General features: G+C 58.8%; 1 protein-coding gene across 3 annotated transcripts in view; it reads left to right on the plus strand.

Moving 5' to 3' along the window:
• The window catches only part of INPP5A (inositol polyphosphate-5-phosphatase A), a 180258-nt gene that overhangs the window by 67073 nt on the left and 95196 nt on the right, over positions 1-17989 (plus strand). For all 3 annotated transcript variants that reach the window (XM_082674241.1, XM_082674243.1, XM_082674242.1), the window contains exons 3-4: positions 13114-13214; positions 16766-16853. In XM_082674241.1, coding sequence (XP_082530367.1) covers positions 13114-13214; positions 16766-16853 — 189 coding nt within the window. The remainder of the gene's footprint in view (positions 1-13113; positions 13215-16765; positions 16854-17989) is intronic.

Genomic DNA, 17989 nt, shown 5'->3' on the forward strand with positions numbered 1-17989 from the left:
ACAAAAAAAACAAAAAAAAATTTGTGGATGGCAGCTAGACTCGTGGTGGTGATCACTCTGTAGTGTATACAGGTGTCGGATTACAGTGCTGCACACCTGAAATGTACATTAAGCAAACAGACAAATAAATTTAGCTCTAAGTCCCGCCCCCGTCCCCTCCCAAGTCTTTATGAGCTTTGGTTAGGCAACGGTTTCTTAGATACAACACCAAAAGCACAACTCATAGAAGAAAAATGCTGATAAATTAGAACTTTGCATAATTAGGGACTTTTGCTCTTTGTTAAGACACTGTTAGAGGAATGAAAAGGCACCCCAGATGTGGGAGGGATATTTGTAAATCACATTTGATGAAGGGCTTGTATCCAGAAAGTACAAGGAACTCTCAAAAGTCAATAATAAGAAAGCAGAGAACCCAGTTTACAAATGAGCAAAGGATTTGAATAGACACTTTACGGAAGAAGATACACAAATGGTAAACGTGTGAAAAGGTGCTCAACATCACTAGGCTTTCAGGAAATGCAAATTAAAACCACAGTGAGATATCAGTTCGTATGTGTCAGACTGGATACAATTAACAGAACCCTGTCCACGTCCTGCGTTGACAAGGATGCAGCGCATTCTGAGCCTGCTGGCAGGAACGCAGGACGGTGAGGCCACCGTGGGAGAGCCTGTCTGTCCATTTCTGTGAAGTCAACACATGCCCACCACGTGACCCAAGATTCCCACCCTGTTTACCCACCTGACGTGGACACGTATGTTCGCACGAAACCTGAGACGGTGTCTCCACTGCTTTCCTTGTCGTCCTCTGCGAGCCAGACTCTGGTGCGTGCCCTGATCCACTAATGTGGCTCGTGGGGATGGGAACGACGCACTCCTACAGGAAGGACGGGGGCCTGGAGGAGGCGAGACCAGGGGCACGGGCCCTGCTCGGATTCTGGGTGGTGCTGGGGGCACAGGAAGTGCCAGTCCTTCCCTCCACCCCCTGCTGTGGGCTCGGCCGCCGCGGGTCTGCAGCGGCCCCCCCTCACCCCGTGCCCAGCCTCACCCTATGCGTCAGCGTTTGAGGTCCTTTACAGAGACACAGAGCTGGTGATAGGCTGCAGACGTCGCTCGCCTGTGCTGTGCCCGTGGACGCCGGCTCATCCTCACGGCGAGTGAGGCACAGCACAGCTATTCCGGGGGACCCAGTGGTGCCCCAGCGGAGAATCCTCATTGGCCCTTGAAGAGCCACTCGCTCGCTGGTGTCAGCGTGGCTGCATTCTTTGCCCCTGATACTGGGACGAAGGCCCACCCCCCTCGGAGCCCACTGACGTGGTGCCACCGGTGTGTCCAGGCTGCTCTTCTGGAAAGTGCTCTGACCCCTGACCCTGGGACCCCCTCCGAAGTGGATACTGGGGGGGTCTCACGCCCACAGGGCCCCGCAGCTCAGCAACTGGTCGGGTGTGATGGACTTTCAGTGATGGGGCAGAGGGTTCGTTGTGCTGTTCGCTGTAACGATGCGAAGGCACCTGCGTTAAATCCACACGCATGGGAACAACGGGCCGCAGGACTCCAGGCGACCCCTGTCTCACGTTCCTCGGCCCATTTCCTTCAGTTGTAGCTGCCGCGTGGCGGGCGCTTGCGGCCTTTCACTCCTGCGATGGGCTCAAACTGCCAAACTCTGTTTCCCACGTGAGGAAAGGGAGGTTTAGAGGTTCCGAGACCTGCCGGGTTGCATTAACAGGACGGCGCCCGTCGCTGTAATTCCAAAGGCCCCTGAGCTGGGGGACGTGGTGCTGGGGGCGCGGGGGCCGCAGAGCAGGCAGAGGTGGGTGGCGGGGGGGGGCGTTGATGGGAGTCGGGCCCAGGGGTGAAAGGGGGTTAGGTGGCCTCCCTGACTGAGGACAGAGGAGGAAGAGGCGAGGACACGGGGATTCCGAGGTGGGGAGGAGAGTGGCGGGAAGAAGGGGTGGATGCAGGCCGGCTGGAGGGGCGGGGCCGGCTGGAGGGGCGGGGCCTGAGGACCTTGGGGGACTGGGCTCACCCGGGCACCAGGGACCCTAGCGCAGGGACCACGTGGCAACTGGGAGAGGCTTGGAGCCCCGGCAGGGAGAGGAGATGGGTGCAGGGCGGGGAGCCTGCGGGCCGGGACTCTGGAGGCCGCCTCCTTGGGGTCCAGGGTCCCGGGGAAGAGATAGTCTTTAGGGGGTGGCTGGGGCTGGGGGGAAGCCACTGTGATGAAAGGCCGGGGCGGGGGTGGGGGCTCATCTGGACTCTTAGACGGTGATCACAGTACCCTGTGCGCTGCAAATGGCCCCGAGGAACACGGGCCGGCTTCAGGAAGCAGGGTTCCAGAAGGGATTCCAAGGCATCTTGTGCTGTGCCCGGGAGTCTGTGGCCGCCAGCTGGCCCTACGGTCAATGTGGAAAGCCGGGTGGGCGCGTGCGGGGCGCGCAGTGGCCTCACGTGTCGGCCCAGGACCTGCTTTGGTCCTGCTCCCACCTTGGTTGGGAAGAGTGCTTTTTAAATTAAAATCAATCCATTCATATACAACTCTGATGTCCCAAAGCAACAGGTTTTGTTAAGAGTCAACCAAGCTCCATGGTTCTGCCTCTTTAAAAGGAGCGGTCTTGTGTCCAGCTGTCTGGATCTGGTGTAAAGCAGTGGCTTGCCCTGCCTGCCGGACGCTGCTTCACCTTTGCGGTCGGCGGTCCAGCGTGCCTGTAGGTGCCACGGCCAGTGGCTGCACTAAGAAAACTCCAGCCCTGCACTTCGGGCTGGACGGCCAGGCCTGCACCCACCCCAAGGACGCGGAGCGGCCCTCCTGCCCCACACGGGGCCAGGGAGACAACTTCGCTGATCGGACGGCCAGGCCCTCTGCCTGCTGGCGAGGTCACAGAAGCTCGTGGTGTCCTGGGTGCTGGCCGGCGGCTGCTGTGGGGCCTGGGCTCTGGGACGGCGCCCCGTCAGGGCCCCAGGAGCTGAGTCTGGGCCTCCTGGGGGCGGGCGCCCAGCCTCCACCCACAGCCAGTCCCAGCGCAGCCCTGGGGCAGAGCGGGGACAGTCTGGGTGTCCAGAGGACAGCCCCACCTGCCCAGGCCAAGGGTGGGCAGACGTTGTGTGCAGGGTGTGTTCAGGCGCAGTTGGTAGGTGGCAGCCATCTTCCCTCGGGAGGAATTCCTTTGTCCCTTTTCGGCTCCTTATCTTGGCTCTCCCGGCTTCCACCGGGTTGTTTGTGGATGTGATTCCTTTTTAGGTCACTCAGACGCTTCTCTTTGGAAAAAGCCTAACCAGGCCTGGCTGTTTCTATTTTTAGTGGGGGGGAGGGGATGGCAGGGCTGCTCTCCTGCGTTCTGGGAGCCGAGGGCCGCCCTCTCACTGGGCCACCTGCACAGCATCAGGAAGGGGCTGCTTTTTGGCCGCAGGGTGTGTATTTTTTGGTTTTTTTAATTCCCTAGGCTCTTCCTTGCCAAAGTTTCTACTTCGCTCTTTTCCAAAATATTTTTCTTGAGCCTTCCTATGAACGAACCCACCTATTTTTATCAGTTGCCTACTTTTTCCCTAAAGTTCGCAGAAGCTCCTTTTTTTGGTAAAGAATTTTGGCCGAGCACGTGTGCAGTTTGGGCAGTGACCTTGTCCCAGGTGGGCAGGGTGGGAGCCAAGCCAGAGCCCAGGTGGGCGGAGGCGCCAGACACCGACCCTCCCGGGGGCCTGGAGCCCTCTGCCCCGTCCAGTTCCCGCTTTACTGAGCTCCTTCCAACCAGACGTGACCCGACGTGCTGCCCACACCTTGGAGGGACATTCCTGTCCATCCTCAAGATGTCCATGCCATCGGACCCAAAGGGATCTCTGTCTGGGCTCATTCAGCTTCCAGAGCTCCTTCCCAGAGGCTGGGGAAGGCCAGCAGCTCCATCCTCAGCTGCCCAGAGAGCTCTGGGCTGGAACTGGCGCGTGTGGTTCTGGGGCGGGAATGACTGCGCGGCCCCGGGGCCTGGGTATATCCCCACAGCCGGTCCCGGCACCGCAGCATTTGTGGTGGCGTCGAACTGACATGCCATCTGGTGCTTCCTCTGTGTCTGGCCTGTGCACGGCGACTGTCCCAGGCAGGCGCCTAGGGACGTGGACGCTCCGAGAGCCCTGGGCAGCAGGCACGGGGACTTATTCTGTGGCCCAGCGATGATCCTTCTTGGTGAATGGGCCACGGAAGCGGGTGCGCCATGCAGCTGCGGCCTGGACTGTTCCGTGCGGTCTGTTAGGGCAGCGTGCGCACGCGCGTGTGTGTGTGTGTGCTCCTGTGAGTGGGAGTTTCTGATACTGGCCATGTACACACGTGTGGTTGTGTGTCTTCCTGACGAGTTCTGTCTGGTTACCACGCATGCTCTTCACCCCGTGGGGTCCCCTGCCGTCACTGAGGAGGCCTCCCAGGCTTCCCGTGTGTCCTTCTGCCCGTTCCGTTCCGCGTGTGACTCTGCACGCCCATCTCCCCTGGTGCTGGCGCTGCCTTGTCCTGCAGAACCTTCCACGCTGTCCCGTACGGGGCCCCTGCAGCCCTACCACTCAGCGTGGGCCCAGACCATCCACATTTAACGTAACCGTTGATACGGTTGATTTGGGGTCCGCCGTTTAATTATCTGTTTTATGTTTGTACCTCCTGGTTTGTCCCTTTGTTTCCCCATTTCTGCTTTCTTTTGGATTCTTTCTTTCCTTTTTTTTTTTGGTTTTGCATTCTATTTAAATTTGCTTATTGGCCTCTTGCCTTTTGTAAACTGTTTTTAAGTGGTTGCTGTAGGTTTCGATACACGGGCCTAAAGGTTTCCCCCTGCTTCTGGTTAACGTTATGCTCCTTCATGTATGATGTACAAACGTTGGCATCGTATGCGTTTCTGTGTGGCGTGTGCTTTAGGTCCACACGCGTGGAGGACTCCGGCAGGTGGTATTATCATTGCTGCTTTAAGTAGGAGTCAGCACCACCTCCCCGCCCCACAGCCCATCCCGCCTGCTGCCTGGTTTGGGATCAGGTTCCTGGGGGGCGGCCACGCCTACTCACACGGCATCTTGTCCACACCTGCCCAGTGGCGTTGCCTGTAGAGCCTGCCGTCTTATCTGGTTCTTGAGGTTAACGTTTGCCCAGCCCTGCTCTAGTAGATCCCTCAGGAAGGGCTCATGGGGACAGAACTGACCGGATTTTGTATGTGGAAAACTGTTTTTCTCTGGCTCTGACGTTTGAAGGACAGTTGGCTGATGTGTGTGTAATCCTTGCCTTACGCTTTGTCTCACTGAGGTTTTCAGTGAAGGTTGTTCTGCTGCTGCCGTGACTTGTACGTTGGTCCTGATGAGGGTCTCATTGATGTTGTTTCCTGGAGACCTGGAGGATGGTGTCTTTACCTTTGAAATCTAGTAGTTTCACTAGGATATGTCCAGGAGTCAGTGGTTTGGGGCTAATTTTCTCAGGTGCTCAGTAAGCCCTTCAGTGTGTGAGTTCGGGTCTTTTCCTGGTTTTGGCAAGTTTTCTCGGGTTATGGTTTTAAGTATCAGTTCTGGTCCATGGGTTTCCCCTTCCTCTCTGGGGCCCGTGTGGCAGATGTTCTTCTTTTGCTGCCTGTCGGCCACGGTCACTCCTTTCTCCACTGCTCTCTTCACGACGCTGTTTTCACTTTCTTGCTGAATTTCCCTTGAAGCTGATTCTCCCTTGGGCACTTTGTAATTTGCTCTTCTTCTCTGTGATGATTTTGTCTTTTTCTCCCATTTCTTTCTTGAGGTTAGTCCACACTTTTCTTTCTCTCTTTTGGGTCCATTTCTAGTTTAGTTTTGTGTTTCTAATTCCAGGTGTGTTTGCATCACCTCCGTGCTTGTTTGAGTGCGTTTGCCTCCGTTTGCGATGTCGGCTTGTAATTCTGTGTGGCTTCGCGACTCCTTCTGGGGCGGAGGGCCTTTTCCTGGCGTGGGACGTGTGCATTTTTGCTGACTTGTTCACAGCGGCTTTGCAGGGACTTGAACTTCCTCTGGCTTGTCCCCACGGTGTCGGCATGGGTAGGATTCCTAGCTTCACAGCGCCCTCTTCTGTCTGTCCAGCGAAGTCCGGAGCACGGGGGCCACCCTGCCTGGCGTCGGGCAGTGAAGGACCAGCCTCTCCTCTGTCTCAGCGTTTGTGTCTGCCCCTTTCTCCCCTGCCCCTTTATCCGGTTGCCAAGGCCACCTGCCCGCTTGGCTTCCCTTTTTCTCTCCAGAAGCAGAGTCTCACCAGCGCCCTGCAACCTGGTCCTGTGGGCCGGTGCTTCCAGGGATTTTCCCTCGAGGGTTTCCGGCCTCCAGCCCCTCCCCCAGCCCCTCCCACGCCCGCAGGGCCTGGGGCGTGCAACTGCGCATTGTGGACTGGTCACCAGGCTGTGCGTCAGATCCAGAACTTGTTATCTCATCACTTGAGGCTTTGGCCTACGTCCCACCCCCTCCTCCCTCCCCAGCCCCGGCAGCTGCCTTTCTATCCTCTGTTCCTCTGAGTTTGGCTCTAGATTCTACGAGTGAGTGAGGTCACACAGGGGGTCTCTCTGTGACTCGCTTCGCGCTGTGGGATGCCCTCCAGGTTCTCCGTGTGGTCCCGGCTGGCCAGGCAGCTGGGATGCTTCCTAAGGAGACGCTTGCCCTCCTTGGTTTCCTTCCCCAGAGGCGCAGGTACAGAGCAAGGCAGGATGAATTCTTGCCTCATTCTCTGTATCTACCAGTTTTCAAAAGAATGTCCTGACTCCAAGACGACTAACGTGTGGGGTTTTTAGTATCGCTGTGAACTCGTGGATACAAATATATTGGTGTATGTGATTTTCAATCCAATTTACGCCCTAGTGGGCTGTCCTGGATGGAGTTGGGGCGTTAGTCACTGCTCTTAACGTGCCTGCAGGAAGGCATCCAGCCATCCAGGTGACGCCGTCAGGCTCCTCCTTCCCCGTCGTGAAGCCCCGCGCTGCCCCGCTGGTGCTTTTGCTGCCAGAGGTGGGAGCGAGGCTCTTCTGAGTCTACTCTTAGAGCAGGAGCTCCCCATACTTGGCTGCAAGTTTATCTCCGGCTGTTCAGGGAAAGCCTGTGTGGATCTGCTCCGTCACCTTTGGTTGTAAATGAAACGTGCGACTTGTGGGCGTAGAGAAATGGCAGCGGCGTGTCCCTTGGTGTACGCTGTTCGTTTCCATGATCATTCGTTACTTTTCTTCTGAAATGTTTCGTGATAAGGATCTTGTCATTTTAATAGCTTCGTTTTCAAATGAGACGTGACTTTGGCCTCTTTATGTTACATTTCGGCGTGATTTCATCTAAACACCTCCTTTTGGCTTTTGAAACGTCCTCTCATGCCCGCTGTGTGTGGATGGGGCACCTGAGGCCACGCCAGCTGGAACCTGCGACCAGGCATGGCCGGGCCTGGCGAGCGGCCCTCGAGGTCGCCGACGTGTGTGGGGTCCCAGTAGGTGGCATGTCGGGCGATCTCTTAGCAGCCCTGAACTTGGGGCCTGTGTCCACGCCACTTGAGGTCACTGTGGTTCAAAAGGGCTGCACTGCTCCCTGGAGCTTGGTTTTCCAGGGTTGCCGCTCCCTGCACCCCTTGGCCACCCGCTCTCGTGGGGGGAGCGAGGGCCTCCCCTCCTCCACTGCGTCCCCATCGGGCTCCCTGCCCCTGCCGCCCAGGCTCCGCTGGCAGGCGCTCCACCAGGTGCGTCCACGTAATGCAGGTGGCTCAGGGTTAGGTGGACGGGACCTTTGTCGACAGCCGGGCGGAAGCACATGCTGAGGCCTCCTGCACGTGCTTCTCCACGCAGAGGGGAACCCAAGTAAGACACACGCTCGCTGGGAAGCTCATAACCGTTGTGACGGTAACCGCTCCTGATCTGACTTTTCACACGTGTGCGCTTGAGGCAGGTGTGCCTGTCGTCCCTAAAGGCGGTCGTGCTCGGCCATCGGGAAGTGTCGTCCGGGTCACTGTGTAGCAGACTGAGTTTCAAGAGTTAAAATAATATCAGTCATTTTATTTGGCTGTTGATTTAAACTGAGGATCAATGGAAATTCAGTTTCGGGTTAATTTACTTTCACTATAATTTAAATTTGGAATTAAATTTAGTTTAAGTTTAATTGTGTTTAAATTTAAATCTAATTGTGATTACCAATTAAAATGTGTTGAGTAGGGGTCTTCCTTCCCCAGAAAGTGGCTCAGTCGGGGATGGTGTTGTGGGCACACAGGGGCTTCACCTCTGCTGGGTGGGGCTCCCCAGCCTCTGTCTGGGCAGAGCTGCAGCGCAGGGAGTCCAGCCGGAAAGTCTCCCTCCCGCTGAGCTGGGACAGATGACTTGGTGTTTGAGTAAGACCGGAACGCAGTGGCGGGGACTGGAGGGCAAGGCGTGGAGGGGCGGGAGCTGCCCGCACGGCTCCAGGCCAAGGACACGTGGGGACATGTGGACACGCGGACACGCGGCCCTGGCTGTGTGCCGAGTCGCAGGCGCCGGCACTGGGCAGGCTGGAAGCACCTGCGTGTCTGTGGCGCGTTTGCACCCAGCACCTCGACTGGGCTGGAGCACAGCCTTCTGAAGAGGGGCTCAGGTCTGGGGGGTGTCAAGAGAAGAGGGACAGCAGGTTCCTTAGTCAGCGAGCCCTTTGTCTGTGCCCAGGGCTTTGCTAACCAGTGGTCTTCAGAGACCGTGGCACCAAAGGGGGTCACAGATGTGGCCGCCCTACAATTGTCCTTCATTTCAGCCTGGGACTCGGGAGACTGGAAGGTGGGTACGTGGTGTGGTGGAGGCTGCGGCAGAGGGGGCAGACGGCACCCCCCCCCGATGTATGGTTGCACGTGACCCACACCGGGCTCTGTTGCTTGCAGAGTGCCAGCCAGTGCCACCTGTGCGTGGCTTCTGGGGGCGTCCTGTGACACAGTGTGTAGGCAGAAGTCCCCGGCGAGAGCTTTCTTGTCTAAATAAAGTAGGCAAAGCACTAGAAAAGAAGCCCTTTCCCCTTTTTCTTTAACCTTATGCCCTTTCCACTTCTTCCCGCCTGGAATGTAGGCATGAGGCCTGGGGGCTTTGCAGCCATGTTGCAGTCACGAGGATGATAGCCAGTGCTTGCAGTGGCAGAGCAGACATGGTGGAAGCAGCTGGTTCCTGGATGCCATCTGCGAGCAGGTGCACCATCTCTGCCTGCCAGCCCGGCCTCCTTATGCAAGCGGCTGGTTGTTGGTTTTCTGTTGTTGGCCAAGCACAATCCTAATGGAAACCTCGTAAGCCCGATTTTCTGAGAATTTCAACTCTTCATTTTGTCACTATCCTTTGTGAGTTTACAGCACGAAAAAGTGCTCCTGGAGGGCTTTCAGGCACCACGTCTTTTCTTGGAGGTGGAGATGCAAGAGGCCCTGGGAGGAGCACGGTGGGGCAGGGGAGACACACGTGGAGATGAGCCTGGGGTCAGACGGACTTGGTGCGCAGGTGTGCGGGCCGGGAAGACGAGAGGCAGGGGAACCCCAGCTCTGCTCTTGCTCTGGGCGCTCCGTGGTGCAGCCCCGGACCCCAGCCCCGCACGCCAGGGCGAGATGGAGCCGTGCGTCCCGGAGCCAGCAGACCCGCCGGCTTGGTGCTAGCGTCGCCTCTTCCCAGTTGTTGAAGGCAAAGCCCGAGTGGACGGGCTGGTCCTTCGGGAAGAACGTTGGCAGTGCTGTAGGGAGACGTGCTTTGTGCAGGGTGACCTCAGACTGAGAGGAGTGGGCTGTCTGGCCCCGTGAGTGCCCGGGAAGCCCACAGCGTGCCCATCGGGGTGGTGCCCATCCCATGCGTCCCCCGGTGCCGCTGTAAGCTCAGGCGCGGCCCCCCACGGGCGCGAGGTCCCAGCCCGCCCACCCCCGGGCCGGCGTTTGCTTCCTCAGCTGTGGCTGTGAAGGGGCTTCCCTGGCCCACAGCAGGGCCGGAGCCCCGGCAGCTCCTGGAGCGCCCACCTCGGTGGTACCGCCAGGCCCCTTCCCTCGCCGGTGCCTGGTCCCCCCGCCATCCGTACACAGGCCTCGTCTCTCCTTTGCAGCTGAGGCTCGGGCGGGCAGGTGGGGGCTGCCCTGGGCCCCTGCTCCTCCAGGCCCTGTAGCTCAGGCAAGCCCGCCACGGGTTTCAGAGATAAACCACCGCGGAGACGGCTCCACGTCCCGGGAAGGGGCCCCTCTGCTGGGCGCCGCCCGGCTGCTCTGGCGTCCGCACGAGGGGCGTCCGCCCACTCCCGAGGGGCTGCTCTTTTTGGATTTCTCCATTTTCTGAGATTTGTGGGATCGGAGTCAAATGTCTGAGGAGTTTCATATGATTTAAAGAGTGAATTCTGTGCCATAAATGGCTATTTCAATTTAAACCACCGCAGAGAGTCGTCTTACGAGGGCGACGTTAATGGGATTCGGGTGAAGGCAGTCAGGTGGGCAGGCCTGCCCAGAGAGACCCCGTGTGTCTGTGACTTAATGCGGCCGCACGTGGGCCCTCGTCCTCGCTGCCCTAATTCATAATGCAAAGTCCTTGGAAAGCGGCTCCGCTTGGCTTTTACTGGGGACTTGGGTCGTGGTCCCAGCCACGATCTGGTGACCTGCAGCCTCGGTTACAAGAGGTGACAGTGTGAACTGCAGGAACCTGTCACTGACTCGGGGCCCCGTCTTCACCCACAAAACCCAAGCGTCTCTGGGGCTTCCTTCTCCTGTTCCCACGCCTGTTGTAGAGCTGGGCAAAGAACACGCTGCAGAATTACAGGAACTGGTGTCACGAACCTCACAGTCGCGCTCGTGACGATCTGCGTGTGTCAGAGCATCGCATTCCCTTTGTGTGAAGTCACCAGCTTCCCAGGGAGGAACTGCTCCTGGGGGAATTCTGTGCCCCCTTTGTGAAGGTCTGGTTTTATATATTGTTCTGGGGACTGCAGAGGGTGGGTGACAGAGCTGCACACATCAGGGAGCCTTTGGTGGCTTCCGTGTGACCAGGCTGCTGTGTGCAGCTGTGGGCGTGGCTGGCATTGTGCACACTCGACCTTGGGCCTGAGGGCAGGTCGGTCTGGTGATCTGACCCAGGCTGGCCCGGAGCCTCTCCTGACTGGGGTCCCCTGTGCCCTTTGCATCCAGGCTTCAGGCCCGGAGACCATTCTGCAGTCTTTTCCGGTTGGTGAATGTGATTTGCTGCATGGATACCCCTGGGATTCCTGAACTTTGTCTTGTGATCGTTCCATGCCGGCAGGGGCTGCACGGGGGGCATCGTGTGTGAGGGCGCCTGCCAGGGGGCCGCCGGCGGGCGGCATCCAGCTTGTCTCAGAGTCTGTGTTTTAGCGCCTGCGCGGAGCAGGACTGAGCTCGCCGAGGCGAGCCGCCTGTTCTCCCCACCCCTGCCCCCGGGCGGGGCTGTGGCGCCACCAGCTGGGGAAACGTCTGGGCCTGTTCTGGTCCCCGTCCCCGAGAGCCTGAGCCCTGCGGCTGGTGACCAGGGACAGAGAGAGTCCACGCCTGTGTCCAGTGGGAAGCGGAAGCACCCGGTGGGCGTCCCGTAAACCCGCTTCAACGGAGCGTAGGGTGCGAGCCAGGGCAGGCCACTCTACCCGCTGGCATCGCCTTTCCCACGCGGCTGAAAAGTACACTTTCTGGCCTGAACTTTCCTCCTGTTTAAAGAGCCTCCCCGTCTTGGGGATTGTGTTTTGATGTCACAGCTGGAGCAGGACCAGGTCCAGTCACTCTCCCCGAGGCTGGACGTGCTGCCTGCCGTCTGTGGGTCAGGGGCAGCTACTGCTGGGCAATGCTTCCTTCCGAGACTCGCAGAAGCGTGGCGCCCAGGGCCTGATGGCCTGCGTCCTCTGTCCCCGTCGCCGACCTTCTGGCCTGGCTGAACCCTCGACGCAGCCGCTTCCCATCAGGGGCCACATAGCTGTTGTTCCCGGAGCACCCATCTCCGCAAGGCCCGTTGGATGCAGCCCCCACCTGTCCACGGTGCCCTGGCCTCTGGGCAGGACGCGGTGGTGGCCGAGGTCGGGTTCAGGCGCTGACACTGTGGCCTTAGGCGCGGATGGCCTTGTGTAGGGGACCTGCCTCTGGGACGGTGGGCTTGGGGAGGGACAAGGTAGTTCTGTGGGTTTGGGTGAGGCTTCAGAGCCGGCAGTGTTGCCGTGTCAGCAGGTACCAGGGAGGGGGCGGAGAGGCGCAGAGCCGAGGAAGGGCAGAGGGGCGGGTGCAGGCGGGGACAGGCAGCCTCTCGGCCTCCAAGCGCCCTGCCTGGCCTCCGGGTATGCCTCCATCGCTGCCCTTCCAGTCCCAGGAGCCCTTGCCCCTGCTGCTCCCCCAGGCCGTGCTGACGCCCCCGGTGCGTGTCCTGGCACAGCCGCCTCGTCGCCACACAGTGTGCCCCATCGGTGACTCGCTGTCCCCGGCGCCCCAGGAGGGCAGGGCCGTGGGTTCCTGGCCCCCTCGTGAGCACGTGCGGGTTGACACCTGCTCAGGTGACCTGTGGGTTGCCCGGAGACGCCTAACGTGGCCTACGGCAGGGGTGAGACGCAGGTCCGTGCCACCGCCTGCGGGTGGCTGGGTCCGTGCTGGGTTGGGTGTGGGCAGCGGGGGGCAGCTGGACGGCGCTCTCGGTACCAGCCCTGTGAGCTTCCTGGAGGAGCCGCTGGGGGGGGGGTCAGCGGCCGCAGCTTCGAGGACGACTGCAGGTCGAGTGGCCGAAGTGTGGCCAGTTTAGTCGGAGCCCAGCGGGCAGGGGACCCTGGCGACCAGGGAGATGCGGCGGGCCTGGCCCCGTGGGCTGTGGTGGGTGGGCGGCGCTGAGAGGAGGTGGGCCAAGCTGGCTCCGCTGCCCAGGGGCCGCGTGGCTGGACCATGTCCCGCTGGCGGCCGTAGCAGCATCAGTGATGGCTGCCCTCACGTGTGAGGTTAGGATGCATGTTTGCTCCTCTGGGCCTTTGCAGGTGCCCTGCAGCTGACACGCAGGACTCTATAGTTGGGAGGAAATGTCCAGATTACTGAGGAAGGTTCTGAGGAATTGTGAATCCTTTCTGAGGATTTGTAGTAACGGGGAGGGAACGGCCCTGGGGACCGAGGTCCTCAGGACTTGTGGGGAAAGCACTGTGGCAGGAACCCCGCGGGGGCCTGACGCTGCCGTGTTTCCTCCCCAGGTCGTGCACACGCACAGGCCGCACTTCCTGGCCCTGCACTGCCAGGAGTTCGGAGGGAAGAACTATGAAGCCTCCATGTCGCACGTGGACAAGTTCGTCAGGTACGTCCCGGGGCAGCCGCTTGTCCCTCTGCTTCCTCCTGGGGTGGGGGGCACGCTCGTGTGAGCGCGAGGCCCGGGGTGGGGTGACAGTGCCCCCCGGGTCCAGGCCGAGATGCCGTCACGTGGCCCGATGGCTGTGAGCCTGCTGCTTCTGCTTCTGCTGCGGCCGGGGACAGACGGGGCTGATGTCCACGCAGCAGCCCACAGCTTTTCTGGCACAGTGGGACGGGCACAGAGCGCCATCGTCGGTGTGGCTCTGTGGACGGCAGGCCTGCCTGGCGCCACACGGGAAGCGAGGGCCCGGGCCTCGGGAAGTGGGCGCAGGGGCGGGGGCAGGACAGGTGGGACGGCAGGCCTGGGCCAAAAGGCTGCGTGCCGGATAGTCCTGGGTATCGGCAGCCGCCGGAGCGTCCTTCCTGCCTCTGGCCCCAGTGCCTGGGGCACCCTCTCTGCACTGTGTCCCCTGAGATGTGGCCCTGTCCTCCCCGACCCCAGACGCCGGGCCCTGTGACAGCTCCCACCGGCGGAGTGTGGGGAGGTGACACGTGCCACTTGTGAGGCTGGTCGTTGAAGGCGGCTGTGGGTGGGGTGGGCCGGGGCCACGTGTGGTGTGCAGGTCTGCGGGTGGGTGGCCTCTATAGGCTCTCAGCCTGGGGCCCCGCCGGAGGCTGAGTCCAGCTGCTGTCCCAGGCCTCGGCCCCTGTCACAGTCCCCAGTGGCGTGGAATGCCACAAGCCATCCGTGTTTTCAGCTGTCAAATTGTGGGGTCCTTTGTTAAAAGGCAAATTTTTAAAAGCTACCAGACTTTCCCCAAATAATCTTTAATTTAAGGCAATTTCAATCAAAATGTTTTCTTAACACTTTAACACTAGAATTGATGTGGAAGTGCAGAGAGGCAGGACTCGCTGCAGTACTACTGAAACACAGCAAGGGGGGTGTCCTCAACTCCCCCGGCCCAAGGGCCTCCTGTGTGTGTGTGTGTGCGCGCGCGCGCGCGTGTGTGTGTGCAGGCGGCACCTAGATGCGCGGCAGCGGAGCTTCTGCCCCGCCTCACCCCAGTGTGCAGCAGGTGGCGGCTGGGTCAGGGGGCGGTACCCCTGGTGTCCTGGGCCAGGAAACCATGAAGCTGGGTCCCCAGCACGTTTTGTTCTCTCCACACACAGGGATGAATTTCAGTTATTACTGAGTCAATGTAAAAGGCCCGAGGACAATTCAAGAGTAAAGTGTAGGAGAGCATCTAGGGAGAGATTTCTTTAAAAAGGTGCAAAAGTGCAGCCCACAAGAGGAAAGACTGACGCATTTGACCATGTTGAAGTTAAAAGCTTTATCAAGAGACACTATAAACAAAGTAAAAGTTTAGCCACACTTGGGAAAAGATATCTGCAACATACTTTACTGACAGAAATCGTCAGTATTTAAATATATAAAGAACTGCAGTAAGTCAGTAAGAAAAGAACACCTTTGGAGAAGCTGGGCACATCAGCGACAAGCAGACGCAGGTGAGGGGCAGCGCCCGGCAGGGCTGTGCGTCCGAGCTCGCGGGATCCCACGGCTCCCGTCCCTGCCGTCCCCCGCCGTCCCCCTGCTGTTGTCAGAGATGTTTTACTCCTGCCTGTGCTCTGCGTCACACACATGTTGTTATTTTTGCTTGAAACCGTAGGTTGCCTCTTGAAAAGGTTAAAAAGTGAGAGAACATGTCACCTGTTTGACTAGAGTCACCTGCCCCTCCCGGGGTGGGTCCTTCTCCGTACAGTCAGCTTTCTCTCCAGCACCATTTTCCTTCAGCCTGAGAACCTGAACATTTATCTCAACACAAGTTGCTGCTGGTCAATTCTCTCAGCTTTTGTTTATCTGAAAAAAGGTCTTTGTCTTTGTTTTTGAAAGATGCTCTTGTTGTGAGCAGAATTCTAGCTTGTCCATTTTTTCCCTTCAGTGCTTTAAGGGTATTGTCCCATTGTTCTCTGTGTGCCATTGTTCCCGAGGAGAACTGGGCTGTTGTTCTCGTCTTCATTTTCTGTATATCGTGTGTCTTTTTTCCTGACTGCTAAGTTTGTCTTTCTAGCTGGTGAGCAGCAACTTGATTGTTTTGCTTTAGTTTGATTTTCTTTGTGTTTCTTTTGCTTGGGGCTCTTTGAGCTGTTCCAACCTGTAGGTTTATGACTTCACTGAGATTTGGGAGAAGCTTTTGCGTGGTTGCTTCCCTTCTCTTTTGTTCTTGGACTCTGGCTTCCTGATGGGAGACTGTCACACAGGTCTCTACAGCTCTTTCGGTTTTGTTTTTTTTTTTTCAGTCCATTTTTCCTCTTGGCTCCAGTTTGGATATAGTTGTGTCTGTTCTTCTTTACGTTTTAATCTGCTGTTAGGCCTATTCAGTGAATTTATTTCTGAGGCTGTATTTTTCAGCTCTAGAACTTTCATTTGTGTCCATGTTTTCCTTTAAATCTTTGGTTACATTTATGATATCTGTTTCAAGTTTATTTTCAGCAAACTCCATCATTTTTATCCTTTCTACATCTGTTTCTGTTGCCTTTTTTTGTAGATTATGGGTCATATTTGTTGCTCCTTCAACATGTCAGTAATTTTGATTCTGCTGCTGTGTGTGTTTCGTGTCTGCGTCTTGCCTCGCCCCCTAAAGCATGTTGGGGTTCATCCCAGCAGGCAGGTAGGTCCTTGAGGACTAGTTTGATCCTCTCAAGGCTTTTATTCTTCCTTCCCCTCCCCCCTATTCCTTCCTGCCTTCCTCATTGTCACTCCTTAAAGCTGGAGCCCCTCTTCTTCCTGCCCTGAGTGCTGGCTGGTCACACGGCACCCATGTCCTCCACCCCCTGCCGGGGCACTGGTGGGGGAGGGGTCAGGTGCCTGTGTCCGTCCGCGCCATCACGGAACTCGAAGGTGCGCGGAAGCTCTGCCCCAGCCATGTCTGTAGAGATGGTGGCGAGGCCGCCTGCTGAAGGCTTTTGTGGTGACAAAGTGTGGCCGTGAGGTGTGCAGTCAGGGCTGGAGCCTGTTCATGAGGGACGTCTGGAGACCCTTCCCTCCTTCTTGCTGCAAAGCCCTGGCCCCCTGTTCACGGTCCTCAGCTTCTCTCCTGTGAGGAGCGAAGGCGGGCGGGACTGCCCAGGCCTGGGGGCGCCTGTGTGGCCCTGTGAGTCCCGGGCACCAACAGCCAGGATGCCCCACAGGCTGCGGGCTTGAGCTTTCCTGGTGTGTGGCCCTGGGTGAGTTCCCCGTGTCAGCTTCCCGAGGGGCCCCCATCCTGCTCATCTCACGGCCGGCATGGAGCGGCCTGCGCTGAGGGCCCAGAGTGGGTCTCAGTTTATCCACCTTCGCCTCTCTTCCCCTCCCCCTCCCCTCCCCTCCCCTCCCCTCCCCCTCCCCTCCCCCTCCCCTCCCCCTCCCCTCCCCCTCCCCCTCCCCCCCGTTGCTATTGTTTTCAGGACAACGTAAAGCATGGTTTCCAAGCTGCCATTCCTGTGCTTCGTAAGCGCTCCTATAAGAGGGTGCGGTGTCCGTGTGGCTGTGCGTTAAACAGCTCCCTCTTTTCGTTCCAGAGAGCTGCTGTCCGGTGATGCGATGAAAGAGTATAACAGGGCGCGGGTCTACCTGGATGAAAACTACGAGTCCCAGGAACACTTCACGGTGAGCACACTTTCCTTCCGTGGAGTAAGCGTTGCCAGGCCAGGAGTCTTCTGGAGCTGCCATCCTCTGATTACGTAAAGAGACTCGGTGGCCAGCTCTGCCACGGGCACAGGCGGCCGTGCGTGAATTACAGTGTGACAGTGGTCTGGGGGACGGCGGATGCCCGGGGAAGCAACCCCGGCTGGCGTGGTGGCCACGGGCGTGCCGGGTGCAGGGCCAGGCGGGGGCGTCTCGGAGCAGCGAGGTCGGCCGGCTTTGAGTGGCCGTTGCTGCTGGGAGGCTCTCACCGTGTTTGGGGAGCCCTGAGGCCGCCTGTGCTCCCTAGTGTCTTGTGTCATCTGTCCTCCGCGGCCTTCCCCTCACACCGTCCCCTGCTGCAGGTGCAGGTGCTGGTTGCTGGGTCCCCTCCTCAAGGCATCCCTGGCCCAGAGATGCGGCAGCAGGTGACCGTATGCCCGCTGCCTGGACCGGGGCTTGCGTGCGGGGAGTGGGGGCTGGGAAGAGCGTCCTGCGTAGAGCGGCCGGGGCAGAGGTGCCACCGCGCTTCCCCTCTGCTTAGAGAGGCTGCTGCCAGGTTTCAGGCCTTAAATTCGGGGCGTCTGATGCCAGCTGTGAGGTGGTCACGGGCTGCAGGTTCGTGTCTCTGCCTTTAGCTGCATTTGCAAGATCCTGCATCCCGGGGTCTTGCCTCTGCCATGCTGCTCGGCGGGGGGACCCTCCCCGCATTCGCAGGGGCCTCACCCCACGGTGGCGGGCCCAGCAAGGCCTCGAGGGCGGGGACACAGCCCCTCTCTCTCTCCCCTTTCTCCCCGACGGCTCCCTCTCCGCAGTTCATCCTGCAAATAAAAATGCTTTCCCCAAGTGGGACTTATTCAGATGAAAACGGCAGCGTCTGGAATGAGAACCACACCGTTAGCAGCAGCTTAGGGCCACAGCGTCAGGAAGAGCTCCCTGAAGGGCCGCAGCCGCAGGAGCTGTGGAGAAAGAAGGACTTGGCGATGGGTGTCGCCCAGTGCCAGGACGTCAGGTGGTGTCTCTGGAGCGCCAGGAGGGCCGGGAGAGGAAAGGGCTGGAAAAGGTCGTGGCTGGGATCTGTCAGAGTTTGGTACAATGTGTAAACCCCATGATCCAGTCAC

This window comes from Grampus griseus (assembly GCF_964374135.1).
Source record: "Grampus griseus genome assembly, chromosome: 16".
Taxonomy (NCBI): Eukaryota; Metazoa; Chordata; class Mammalia; order Artiodactyla; family Delphinidae; genus Grampus; species Grampus griseus.